The 13,358-nt window shown below is 37.4% G+C and overlaps 1 protein-coding gene across 1 annotated transcript in view; it reads right to left on the bottom strand.

Annotated features, from left to right (window-relative positions):
• Positions 1–632: 632 nt before the first annotated feature.
• LOC114416070 (translation initiation factor IF3-4, chloroplastic-like) overlaps positions 633–13,358 on the bottom strand; it is a 53,121-nt gene continuing 40,395 nt past the window's right edge. Inside the window, exons 5-7 of the mRNA XM_028380946.1 lie at positions 1,582–1,648; positions 1,379–1,471; positions 633–967 (exon numbers count right to left, since the gene is read on the bottom strand). Coding sequence (XP_028236747.1) covers positions 815–967; positions 1,379–1,471; positions 1,582–1,648 — 313 coding nt within the window. The 3' untranslated portion in view covers positions 633–814. The remainder of the gene's footprint in view (positions 968–1,378; positions 1,472–1,581; positions 1,649–13,358) is intronic.

A 13,358-nucleotide genomic window follows, 5' to 3' on the forward strand; every position in this document is an offset into this window, starting at 1 on the left:
AAATACTGTTGTACACAAAACGTGTTACTTTCAGGAGACTACGTTCTGTGCAAGTAAAAAATATGTCAGCATTCTTGGAAGGTAAGCACTTGAAAGCTAAGCTACCTTCAAATCGTTAGGTACGTAAGTTGCAGCTTCTACATCTTGCTATAGACTAGCATTAAGTAGCCCCCTAAAATAGGTAATAGTGCTCCACTTGTTTATTGCTTATGATTTGAGTATTTGCCTAATTATAACATACCTAATAAATAATTAAATTATAAGTAAATATTATAACAATAATCATAACTAATTTTTAAAATATGAATATAATTTATTATAATTAGTTATTATTTTTAAAATAAGTATATAACTAATTATATAATCAATTATATAACAAGTTATATCTAAAACCATTTATGGATGAATAAAAATAAATTGTTTGAAATATTCATTTTTATAAAAACTAATTATAATTTTATAATATAATTATTTTTTGAATAAAAATAAGTTACTTCAAATATCCATAACTATAAAATTGATTATAATTTTATAGTTATAGTTATTTTTCCAAAACTATTTTTTTTAGCATCCCTACTAATCATAATATTATTGATCTGAAATTGATGTTATCCTAACAAATGCGTATATTGTCGGGACAGTACTTCTTGATTTAAGGACATGCACTGTAATTGAATAGCATTAATATTACTATCAACTTCAACCATTATTCAATAACAATTATGAAGAACTTCCATAAATGATTGGTTAAGCTAACGGGATTCCTTGAAAAGAATGTAAGCCACCCTGACCTGAGTCAATTCTACGAAAGTTTTCAGTTATGTTGGACACCAGCGGAGACTTCATCTACTGCTGACTTGTCTTTTCTCTTCGGTGGTTCTTGAGCTTTCTGTAGAGTGGCTTTCTTTGGAACCATAACTCTGAAGATGTTTCTGTCACGAAAGCTTTTAGTCTCTTCTGTTGCAAGCTGCACATCATCCAAGTGTGGTTTAGATACAAAAATCCAAATACATGATAGAATGAAAAGCTTCTGGTGATAACTAAAACAGAAATCTGCATGTTAAGTTTGGTTTGAGAAAATATTTTGCTTGCATTTCATATTTTTTATTTTACAAATAATTACAATTACTTTCTTTTTCTTATTTTTAAAGATATGTACAGGAAACATACCAATTAAGCAAAAAACTATAAATTTGGTTTCACTCTTTAGCAAAACAATAATATGTTTAAAAACAGAAAATAGAGTGAAAACAACAAGACATTTTTGTAATTATTTGGGAAAATAAAAAAAAAATGTTTTCTCAAACCAAATAAGCCCTAATTATCACATGGTCACAATAGTATCAAGCACAATGACACAAGTGGCAACGTCACATACCTCCCCAACATCACTCTGGAAACGTTTAATAAGCTCAATAGCAATATTCCTGAATTCATTTTCACGGCCTTTGAGGTTCACTACAACTTTAACCTACAGAAGTTGATCCAAAAAATATTGATGCATTAATACCATGAAGATAGTACGTTTTTGTTCGGTATATAATAAATGTCAACTGAAATTTTCTTGTAACCTTGTCATGCACCATCTTTCAAAAACCTCTGCGCAGCTTTCAACCGCAGAGAATAATCATGTTGATCTATGTTGTATCTGTTAATAAAAGTTTGAACGGATAAGTAAAAAAGGTCACATGGCAAAATTAATTGAGCGTACTTGAATCTTTAAAGTAACCACAGCTCATAAAAACCTGCTTTAATTGGATTGATGTTATCACTAAGTTTTTTAGATGGGTAAAATATATTTTTGATCTCTAATAAATATCTAAATTTTATGTTTGTTTCTTGATAATTTTTTTCTTTGTATTGAATTCTTAATAACACAACAATTTTATTTTTAGTCATTGACTTTTTTTAATTCTTGATAAATTAGTGAATTTTGTATTTGTTCTTTAATAAAAAAATTCATTTTTATTAGAGATCAAACATAAAATTCGTTAATTTATCAGCAACTAAAAAAAGTGTCAATGACCAAAAATAAAATTATTGTGTTATTAAGAATTTAATGTGAAGAAAAAATTTATTAGAAAACAAATAAAATTTAAATATTTATTAGAGACCATAAATATATTTTAGCCTTTTGATATTGAGGGTGAAAAATTCAATTATAGGTTTTTCATAAAACACTCATACTTAAACTTATCAACTCCATTTTCAAGAAGAAAACAAACAGCCCCCCAAAAAAAACATATATCATAAAAATTGTCATGACTCTAATATGTGGGCCATGATTGCTTCAAAGGATGGACCCGCCAAACTACAAAACCTTTAGAAAGACATTAACCCAAATGCTAGTATTCAAATAATATGGGCTTTTTTCTGTATACATTCTTTTTTTTCTACATCTAACATATTTTAGACAATTCCAACATTATCCTTTCCTAAAGCTCATACAATTGTCAATTCGTATGACTCATATGGATTGAGGATTTTTTTAAATTTTTTAAAAAAGTGTTTTACAAATTAATTTAAAATTAATGGTCCATGCAGAACTTAAACCTGTGACTTTCGTGCTATTAACAGGACACTCTAACCGAGTTAATAGAACAATTATCTTATAAAATAATTAATATCTCGATATATAACACTAAAATTTTTACTATATATTTAATATACATATAAGTTTACATAAAAAATTCTGTAACAATTAATTTTGATTTAATAATGTATTTTTCACATATATAAATTTTAAATAAAAATCATAGGTTTAATAAAAAAATTATATATGTAAAAAAATGCATTACTAAACCTATGATTTTTATTTAAAATTTATATATGTAAAAAAAATACATTATTAGATCAAAATTAGTTTTTACAAAATTTATTATGTAAACTTATATATTTATTAAATATACACTAGAAGTTTTAGTGTGATATATAGCAACATTAATTATTTTATAACATAATTAATTTATTAGCTCAGTTGATTAGAATGTCGTACTAATAATGTAAAAGTCATAAGTTTGAGTCCAGCATGGATCATTAATTTTGGTCTCTCTCTACTTCTCATACAACTAAAAACCATACAATCTACTCTCCTTACTAATGCTTCTAGCAACCTTCTTTGCACCTGACCAAACCACCTTAACCCATTTCTTGTCATATTTTTCTTGTTTGGCCAAAATAATGTATCCTTCTATACAATCATATTGTATACTATCCTTTCTTGGATGATTACACAGCTACCTTAACTTGGGCCTCGTTGTGAGTTATTGAAGTGAACCTCTTGAATCTTGTCAAAGGCGTCCATAGCTTTTGCGAGGATTCCTCATTTGGCTTATCACTCTTTTGATTGTGCTGCCTTCTTTTTCCTTTTCCCATATATTATATCTTTTCTATTTATCTTTTGTTTTTTGTTTTGTTATTTTAATCGTCTTGTTCATTATGTTTGGTTTTGTTGATATAATTGTTTGAAGTTTTGCGCTTCTTTCCCCTCGTCTTCTACCCCATTTATTATTTTTATTTTTATAATTCTTGATTCTTGATTTCAACATAACCAACTCAATATTGATCGGTAAATCAATGAGCATAACTTAAGTCATATTATCACATAGCCTTTTGATGCAAGGTACAAACATTGCATTATATTGAGTAGCAAATCCCCTGCATCTACTCTATTTACCAGGGATGAGTTACAAACTCTTTTCCTGAAGCACTTCTTTTCCGTGAGAAATTCAAATGAGCAATCAAAGTATTGTAGGATTGGATGCAAATTCCAAATAGGCATGTCATAGATTTTGATGCAAGTTTTTTATAGAGCTGTAGTGCCATGCTTTATACTTAGATTTGATAAAAATAGAAATAAATGAACATAGTAGATGACCTAGTGAGGCCTCTTGTGTCGAGCAGTGGCAGCCTGGCTTCATTTCATCATGTGGTAATCAAGGATAGCTGGAAGGAATTGAGATGAGAGAAATGAATGACCATGCCTGTTGGCTAAAGACTAAATAAGGCAAAACTAAAGGCTCATTTAGTGGTCAAAGTGACATTAACAAGAGCAAAGGATAAATCTCAGAATTAACGAAAAGCTCTTTAGATGGGATCTATATCCACATGTTCGATTGTTAGTCGGTCAATGCAAAAGCTCGAGCCCCAGAATGTAAGGATAGTTAATCAGTAATTTTTTGGTAGACAAAAGATGCTAGAGCTCCAAACAAGACTGTTAAAATTTAGCATTTATAATTATGTCACAACTTACAACATGTAATCAACTATACTATGTTGATTAAATTACAATAATCAATTAGTAATCATTATGTCAGAATGGTTTTTGTCACCTGAGACTCAGATTATTCTCTAATTGATTATACAAAATCAACAAATATCAGAACATGTGGGGTGGATAACAAACAATTTCTCTCAATAATCCTCTCAACAAAGTGGTACAAAGTACAAACCACCATGATTACACTTCCAAATTCCTAAAATATGAAACCCCTTGTTTCACACCTGAATTTACTCCGCTAGAATTCTTGGTAGCTGTCTCATTTTGTAGCGACTTTCCCAATCACTTTCCTTAGCCAAACTCTCCATACAAAATTTACTCATTACTTCTGGTCAATCCTGATGCAATCCTACCCTGCAAGGGCATTGGATAGAATACTCCAACTAGATTGGGCCAGAGATCCAAGGGAAGGCCCTAGGGTTCTCATGATCCTTAGGGTAGATTTCGAGCCCATGGGCTAAGTATAAGCCCTCTTATCTTTGTAAATATCAGAATAGGTTTTTCCTTCGTTTGGGCCTTGTATTTTGGTCATTCTAGTAGTATAGGGTTTTAGCCTTGTATTTCAAGGCATTTTGAGTAATCTTTGTAGTAGGGATTTTTTTTTGTATTTTCATGTATTTTGTCATGGGGGTGAGCTTAGCTATTATAGGGGATGTGTAGCTAAGCTCTAGCTTCTCATCTCAAGGAAGTGAGCTTAGCTATTAGAAAGGTATGTGTAGCTAAGCTCTAGCTTCTTTAGGAATCTTCTTAAGGAAGCTTCTCAAGGAGGTGAGCTTAGTTATGAGAGGTGTGTGTGTAGCTAAGCTCTAGTTTCTCAAGGAAGTTTTCTCAAGAAAGCTTCTCAAGGAAGCTACCTAGTCTATAAATAGAAGCATTTGTAACACTTGTTGTAACTTTGATGAATGAAAGTCTTATGAGACACACTCCAAAGTTCCACTTCTCCCCCTCTTTTATTCCTTCAATTTCGTGCTCCCCCCTTCTCTCTTTCTTTTTCTCCATTAAAGCATCCTCTTCAAGCTTCTTATCCAAGGCACATTCTTGGTGGTGAAGCTCCTTCTTCCATGGCTTATTCCCTAGTGGATGGTGCCTCCCCTCTCTTCTTCTCCTTTGCCTTCCGCTGCCTCCATAGAAGCTCCACAAGCAAGCTTCCATCAAGTGGTATCAAAGCACAAGAGCTTCTAGTAGGTGCTCCTTAAACCTACATTAATGCTTTGCTTTACCTTCTCACATGTCTTGTGCTAAATGTTGTTAACATGATTCTTTAGAGTTTCCACCGATTAAACTTGCTATAGAAGCTAGATTTGATTTTCTATGGTTCAAATTTCTTGTTCTTGTTCTTGAACCATGAATTGTGTTGAGTTTAGGTTCCTTTGAGTTTTGTCTTGTTATTTTTTGTGGCTGAAACCTAAACAATAAAATTCTTACAAAAATATTAAAGTAGAAGAAAACCTCAATGGATTCCTTTGCTTCTTGGAAGATGAATGGCAGCGGAATGGAGAAAGGAAGAGAGAGAGGAGACGCCACTTCAAGGAGAAGATGAGTCTAGAAGAAGCTCACCACCATAGGAGGCCATGGATAAGAGCTTGGAGGAAGAAGGAGATGAAGGAAGGGAGAGGGAGAGAAGAACACAAAATTTTGTGCTCTAAATGAGCTTTGAAATCTGAAGTTTAATATTCAAATGATCAAAGTTGAAAAAAATGCACACACATGACCTCTATTTATAGCCTAAGTGTCACACAAAATTGGAGGGAAATTCAAATTTCACTTGAATTTGAAATTGAATTTGTGGAGCCAAACTTTGGAGCCAAAATTTCACTAATTATGATTAGTGAATTTTAGTTATGGTTCAGCCCACTAATCCAAGATCAATTCCAAGATTCTCCACTAAGTGTGCTTAGGTGTCATGAGGCATGAAAAGCATGAAGGACATGCACAAAGTGTGACTATATGATGTGGCAATGGGGTGTAGTAAGCAAATGCTCACCTCCCCCTCTAAAATTTAATTGGATTGGGCTTTTACCAATTCAATTAAATTTATTTCCAACCACACACATCAAATATCCACTTAGTGCATGTGAAATTACAAAACTACTCCTAATACAAAAACTAGTCTAGGTGCCCTAAAATACAAGGGCTGAAAAATCCTATATTTCTAGGGTACCCTACCTACATTATGGAGCCCTAAATACAACGACCAAAAATAATGAAACCTTAGTCTAATATTTACAAAGATAAGTGGGCTCGTACTTAGCCCATGGGCCCGAAATCTACCCTAAGGCTCATAAGAACCCTAGGACCTTCTCTTGCATCTCTAGCCCAATCTACTTGAAGTTTTTCTATCCAATGCCCTTGCGGGGTAGGATTGCATCAGTATGAGTCAAGACAATGGAAGAAGAGATACAAATGATCGAGAAAAACAACACATGGGAGTTAGTAAATCGTCCCCATGGAAAAGATATCATTGGGGTTAAGTGGGTCTATAAGACAAAGCTCAACCCTGATGGCACCATACAGAAACACAAGGCGAGGCTAGTAGCTAAGGGTTACTCACAGCAACCCGGAATTGACTACAATGAGACATTTGCACCAGTAGCTCGTCTTGATACCATAAGAGCTCTAATAGCTCTTGCATCACAAAAAGGATGGAGTATCCATCAACTAGATGTCAAATCCGCCTTCCTTAACGGCGTACTTGAAGAAGAGATCTAAGTGGAGCAGCCACAAGGATTTGTGTCTGAAGGCAAAGAAAGCAAAGTGTTAAGACTAAGAAAAACACTCTACGGTATAAAACAAGCACCTCGAGCATGGTATAGCAGAATCGATCAGTATTTCATGGATCAAGGATTCAGGAGGAGCAAGAGTAAGCCTACACTTTACATCAAGGCTCAAGGTCAGAACACTCTCTTACTCTCTCTATATGTAGATGATCTTATCTACATGGGAAACAATACTAAGATGATGATGGAGTTTAAAGAAGACATGATGTAGACCTTTGAGATGACCGACCTTGGTTTGATGAGTTACTTCCTCGGCATAGAGGTAAGTCAGATAAATGAAGGGTTATTCATCTCGCAAAAGAAATACACAGAAGGCTTACTTAAGAAATTCAAAATGTATGGTTGCAAATGTGACATCCTGGAAATTTCTACCCGGAATTTTTGTAAACGGTGCATTTTGTATGATTATATATATATATAAGTATTATTCAGTGTATATGCATATATGTTCCTGGTAGAAGTAGGAATAGTGGGGGCAAGATACGCGGGTTAGGCTAATTAAGGAAGAGAAATCCATAACTGGAAGGTTATAGGTTAATTCTTAATTAATTAGTCTAAAAATCATCGTTTTACGTGCGACTTAGAATTTAACAAAACCAACCTCTGAACCGCGCTCGGGGTTTTATTCTGAGCGTTTTGATATATATATTGCCTACTTTCGAAAATTGGCCCCGACGGGCGCAGAGAAACGCGAGGGACTGGAACCAGAGGAACGACACGCAAACCGAGGTAGGATTTTGGCATTTCAAAAGGTCAGATTTTTCTCTTCATGTGGCTGAGCATGAGTCACATCAAGAGAAAAAGTGGGCCCTTTTGCTCCACTCAAATGGAGACATGTGGCATAGCTTAAAATAAAATAATAGAAAAGAGAAAAGCCTTTTTAAACCAAAAAGCAACACTCTCTCTCCCCTCACTCAGCCCCAAATTTCAGAAGCTCTCTCCCTCTCTCTCACGCAGCCTTCTTCTTCTTTTCTCTCATCCACCATTGTTGCCCAACAAAGCTCCAACCTTTGGTCACCATTTCTGCTCCAAATCGCGAAAGGAAAGCATTTTCGGAGTCGTGAAGCGCATCTCTACGTGTGGGACCTCGAAATTTCAGGTTTGGGTAGACTTCTTTCTCACTTGATTTTTGTGGGTATTGGGTTTTGGGAGATATGATGGGTAGTTTTGCTAGGTTTCTGCTTCATGATAGTTATTTGTGAAGAAATTTGTTGAAAACATGTTGAACTTGCCATGTTTGGATGAGTTAAGCTTACCCATACAGTTTTAGGGTTTTTATGATGATGATTGTGATGTTTATGTGCTGAAATTACTTATGGAAAACTGTTAGAGATGAAGGGTAGAGTTAACCTAGGGTTAGAAAGTGAGAATATGGTGTTATGAGAGGAAAAAGAGTGAGGTTTTGAGAGTTGGAAGGCCAAATCTGGATTTAGTGGTATTTGGAGGTTAAAGTGAGTTAATCCTAGCTTGAAATGTCATTTAGGACTTAGGAGAAAGTTTGGGTTGTGCTAGAGAGAAAAACAAATGACCAAAGTGAATAAAGAGCCATTTCTAGGGTAAAATTGGGGGTTAAGGAGTCAAATTTTGGTTCGGTGAAATTTTAGGTGTAAATCCAGTTTGAACAAGTTTAAATTGATGTTATAGACTTGTGTGAGGTGAGAGTTTGCTCCAAATTTACCCCATTCTCAATTTCACTTCTCAAACCTTGAAAATCCATTAAATTGAGGGGTTTTGGATACCTAGATTTTGTGTTGCTTTGGTCTGAAGCTTGTCCTTGGTTTAGACATGATTGGTACATGATTTGGGACATGTAGGATTCAATTTGGGCAAAATTGGATGAGGGAAAAAGTGGTTTTCGAAATCTGCACTTTATGCAGAATTTTGCTGTTGAAATGTGCAGCAGAATTTTGTATAAGTGCAGAAAAATGCTTGTGTATAGCTGGTTGTGAAAAGGGTAGTACATATGGGGTTCTGGATATTTTCTAGCAGATCCCAACGGTCAAAATGTAGACTTATGTACTACAGACTTCCCGTAAAATTTTTGAGTCGATCCAACGGTTAACGAATTGGAATGAAGGAAATATTACAGGGGTATTTGTATGTGAAAAGCTGTGATTTTGAGTTGTGTTTTGGGCAGAGTTTCTGCCTTTGCCCTGTTTTGCTTGGTTTTGTTAGTCCATGATGATTGGATGTGGAATTACCTGGATGTTGTGGAAGCTTGGGAGGATTGATGGGGACCCGATGTTGAGAGGAACGAGGATAAGGGCTACGTGGCAGTACGTGAGCTCAGTTGGAGGTGGGCAACAGGGGATGGTGGGTTATATGTGATTTGTGGATGTGGAGAATCGTTTTGCACCATCGCCCGACTGCCACCTAGTACCACATGTGATGGGTACCCCATAATCCTACAAGCTTGAAATGAGGAAGTGTAGAAGGGTGAGACTTCCTGCTTTTATTCGTTGACCACAGACTGGTACCTGGAGATATGTCGCGGGGGTCAGGAGACCTTGGGGACGTCAGGTGGGGTGCTATTGCCCACAACCAAGCTTGACCAATCCCGACCCAACCCGGGCATAGTCAGTCAGTGAGAACCTGTGATGTACCTAAGCAGGCGAGCTCCTGGCAGTCAACAGATAAAAGGAACAAAGACCACAAAGCAAGGAGGCTTATGTGGTGGCTGGCCAGCTGTGAACTTTGATTGATATATGGGATATGGCCTCTGGTAATCGATTACCAAGAGGTGTAATCGATTACAAGGCTTAAAAATGAAGACAGGAGACTAAGATGGTCTCTGGTAATCGATTACCAAGGGGTGTAATCGATTACCAGGCTTGAAAACGAGATCAGGAAGCTAGGAGGGCTTCTGGTAACCGATTACCAAGGGGTGTAATTGATTACCAGGCTTAGAAATGGGACTGGAATGTTGAAGGGGCCTCTGGTAATCGATTACCAGGATGTGTAATCGATTACCAGTCATGTGTAATCGATTACACAGTGCATTTTACAGGTTTTCACGTCCTGAAGCTATGTAATTCGAGTTTGGCCTCTGGTAATCGATTACCAATGAGGTGTAACCGATTACCAGAGATGAAAAGCCTAGAGATACCCCTTTTACTTGCATGTAGTGTTATGGGACGCATCGTGTTGCTACGTAGTTAGATATCGCGTGAAAGAGTCTACCCCTTTCTTTTCTTTCTTGTAGATCATGATGGCGACGCAGTTAATCCATGATCGAGTGGAGATGGAGTGCCTAGAGGGAGCTTGGGAGACCCTCGAAGGCAACACGAGGTGCCGATTTCGGGGCACGATTCGATTTACAGCTACTTCATTGGTGCATCCAGATGAACCCGCGCGCACGCTTCAGCGTACTGTGGAGTGGATACTACCCACGCCTACACCATACCGTCTAGTGGAGCCAGTCCAAGTGATCGAGGTAACGTCATCCGAGGAAGACCCTGAGGAGGATCTAGAGGAGCTACCTCATGAGCTTGCTGTGGATGCTCTTGACTTTCTAGAGGGTGATGAGGACCCACTCCCTGAGGTGGATTCTCCCGAGGACGTCATGTCGGCATTCGAGGCAGACTCTACGGAGGATAGTGGCCCTGGAGAGATGGCGATCAGTGGAGGCTCTTCATCATAGTAGATAGTTCTATGGACTAGTTTTATATACTTTTGAGGGTGGGTGTATCTAGTACTGACTGTTAGGTTTACTCTTTTGTTTTTGTATGGGTAGACCTATTGTATAAGAATTTGATGATTGTATACATGTGGCTGAAGTCACCACTGTGGACACCTTTGCTCTGGATGACACTATGTATTTTGTAAAACTCCCATATTTTGGACAGCTATTAAATGATGAATGTACTTACGTTTAACCTTGTTATTTGAAAAGAAAGCATTAGCTAACTTTATTTACAAAAGAGTTTACCGACCGTATTTTATTTTATTATTTTCACGTGACGACCTAAAGTAATGGCTGGTATACTCTTCCTTTGAAAGCATCACGCCCATGAGAGGAGCGCCATTAGACGAAAGCATCACGCCTTTCATCGCACGGGGTTTTAGTGACCACAACGCGAGGGTACTCCAAGGAGTTCGCAAGGCATGGGATGCGGCGTGAAGAAAGGACAGAGAGCTTAGGGGAAGTAGTAATGGGATCATCGGCGGCTATCATAAGTGGCTGAGAGTCCGAACACAAGGATTGGATTGGCTCCCAAATCTAAAGACTGTGAGGGACGATGAGGTTAAAGCTTCGGAAGAAAGTGATGAGGTACAAGCCCTAAAGGCAGAGCTTGAAAGAGCCCGAGTAGTCGAAGAGAAGTTCAAGTCCATAGCCATCAAAGTCTGAAAAGAGTATGATGAACTAAGGGACGTCAATATGGCCACCGCTGATGCCTTGGAACGAGAAACCAAGAAGGCCCAAAAGGAAGAACACGTGCCAGCAAAGTTTTGAGGGGCTTTATAGGGCAGCAATAGTAAGCTCAAGCTCCGAAGAGGTGAAAGGAATCATCACGGGTCAAAGGCATGATCTTGAAGGACGAGCTAAAGGCTTACCTTAGGTCGAAAAGAAATTTGTCCCAACAGTTAAGCGAGACTGAAGGGAATATGTGGGCCGTCATCGATGAGTGCAAAGAGAAGCTAAATCTAGCGGCGACTCACGAGCAAAGGCTAGAGGATGAGTACGCCAAGATATCAGCAGAAAGCGAAGCAAGGGAGAGGGTAATTGATTCATGGCACCAAGAGGCAACAATGTGGACAGACCGATTTGCTCTTACTTTGAACAGGAGTCAAGAACTTCCCCGATTGCTAGCCAAGGCCAAAGCAATGGCGGACACCTACTCCGCCCCCAAGAAGATCCACGGACTTCTCAGCTATTGTCAACATATGATAGACTTAATGGACCATATGATTAGAAACCGCTAGGAAGTTTGTATTGTCGCTCAGATCTTGACTAGTTATAACTTTTTGAATAAAATGAGTTTATCCCACGTTTTTACTCCAAAAATCAGTGCGAATCAAGTCACTCCCGCATTTTATCTCTAGCATGCATTGTATGTTGGTCTCGTCCTTTGTCACGGGAAGCCGGAAGGTCCATATCACCTTCTTAATTGTACACATGGGGCACTGCGCCCCCAAATGCACAAGTAAGAAGAGATAATTTTCCGGGCTCTCGTGTCCGTAAAATGCATTCATATCATGCATCGCATAAGCATCTCTTCATAACATCATAATGGACATATCCTGCATTTGTCCGTTATCATATTCCAGCCTCACATTTTTCATGAGTCATGGCATCATCATGCATATGCGTTCAACAAACTTTTTGATCTGCAAAATTGCATACCATTTGTTTTCATGTTTGCTCATCCTTGCGTTTTCCTCTACAAAACAAAAACAAAAAAGGGGGAAGCGTGAAACTTCACACTACATTCTTAGTTTCATGTGTTAGGCACCACGAGCCAACCATGTTGGGATCATAAACCCGTTTCACTTAAAAACAAAATAATTGAACATGGTACCTAATGCATGGTTAACTAGGAAATGGTGTTTCTTCGGGCATCTCAATTTCATAATTACATTTTCCGTGCATAAGCTTAAAGTATGCCCGAGTCATTCATCCCTATGAGATGTTGTTGAAGTATTGGCGATCAGAATTGCCATTCCTTGGATTATAGGGTTGAACCAAGCTCATGCTTTTACAAAAAGGTTCATCAAGTCAAGTTGAAATATGGAAGTAACCGTCTTGCAAAATTGGGGCAAAAGATGAATCGAGTCACATCACTGCTTCATCTACTGCCAAACATATTTAGGATTATTGATGTCCTTGTTACTTCCAGTTTCACCTTGACAAAGATGTCATGGACCATGTTGAAAATCTAAATTGATTCAACCCCATATCTTGCGTAAAAATTCGCAATACTTCAATTGTACATCATTCGCATGCATCCATGCTTTTCATTGGTTGCATTGCTCGTTGCATTCTTTCCTTGAAAAATAAAATAAAATGAACTTAATCATTGTTATAAAAAAGAAAGGGACACACTTTACGACGCCCTTACCGAACTCGTGCTAGAGCTAGAGTAATGGGTGAAGTAGAGGAGATACAAGAGAAGATGAAGGCCGACATGGAGGCCATTAAAGAGAAAATGGCCACAATGATGGAGGCCATGATGAGCGTGAAGAAGATAATGGAAGCCAATGCGGTTGCAATTGCCGCTACCAGCGTTGTTGCTAAGGTGAACCCGACGTCCCCATCCGGCCTCAAGCAAATGAATCATCCAACCTCAAATATGGTAGGCAAA

Source organism: Glycine soja, chromosome 6 (assembly GCF_004193775.1).
Source record: "Glycine soja cultivar W05 chromosome 6, ASM419377v2, whole genome shotgun sequence".
NCBI lineage: Eukaryota > Viridiplantae > Streptophyta > Magnoliopsida > Fabales > Fabaceae > Glycine > Glycine soja.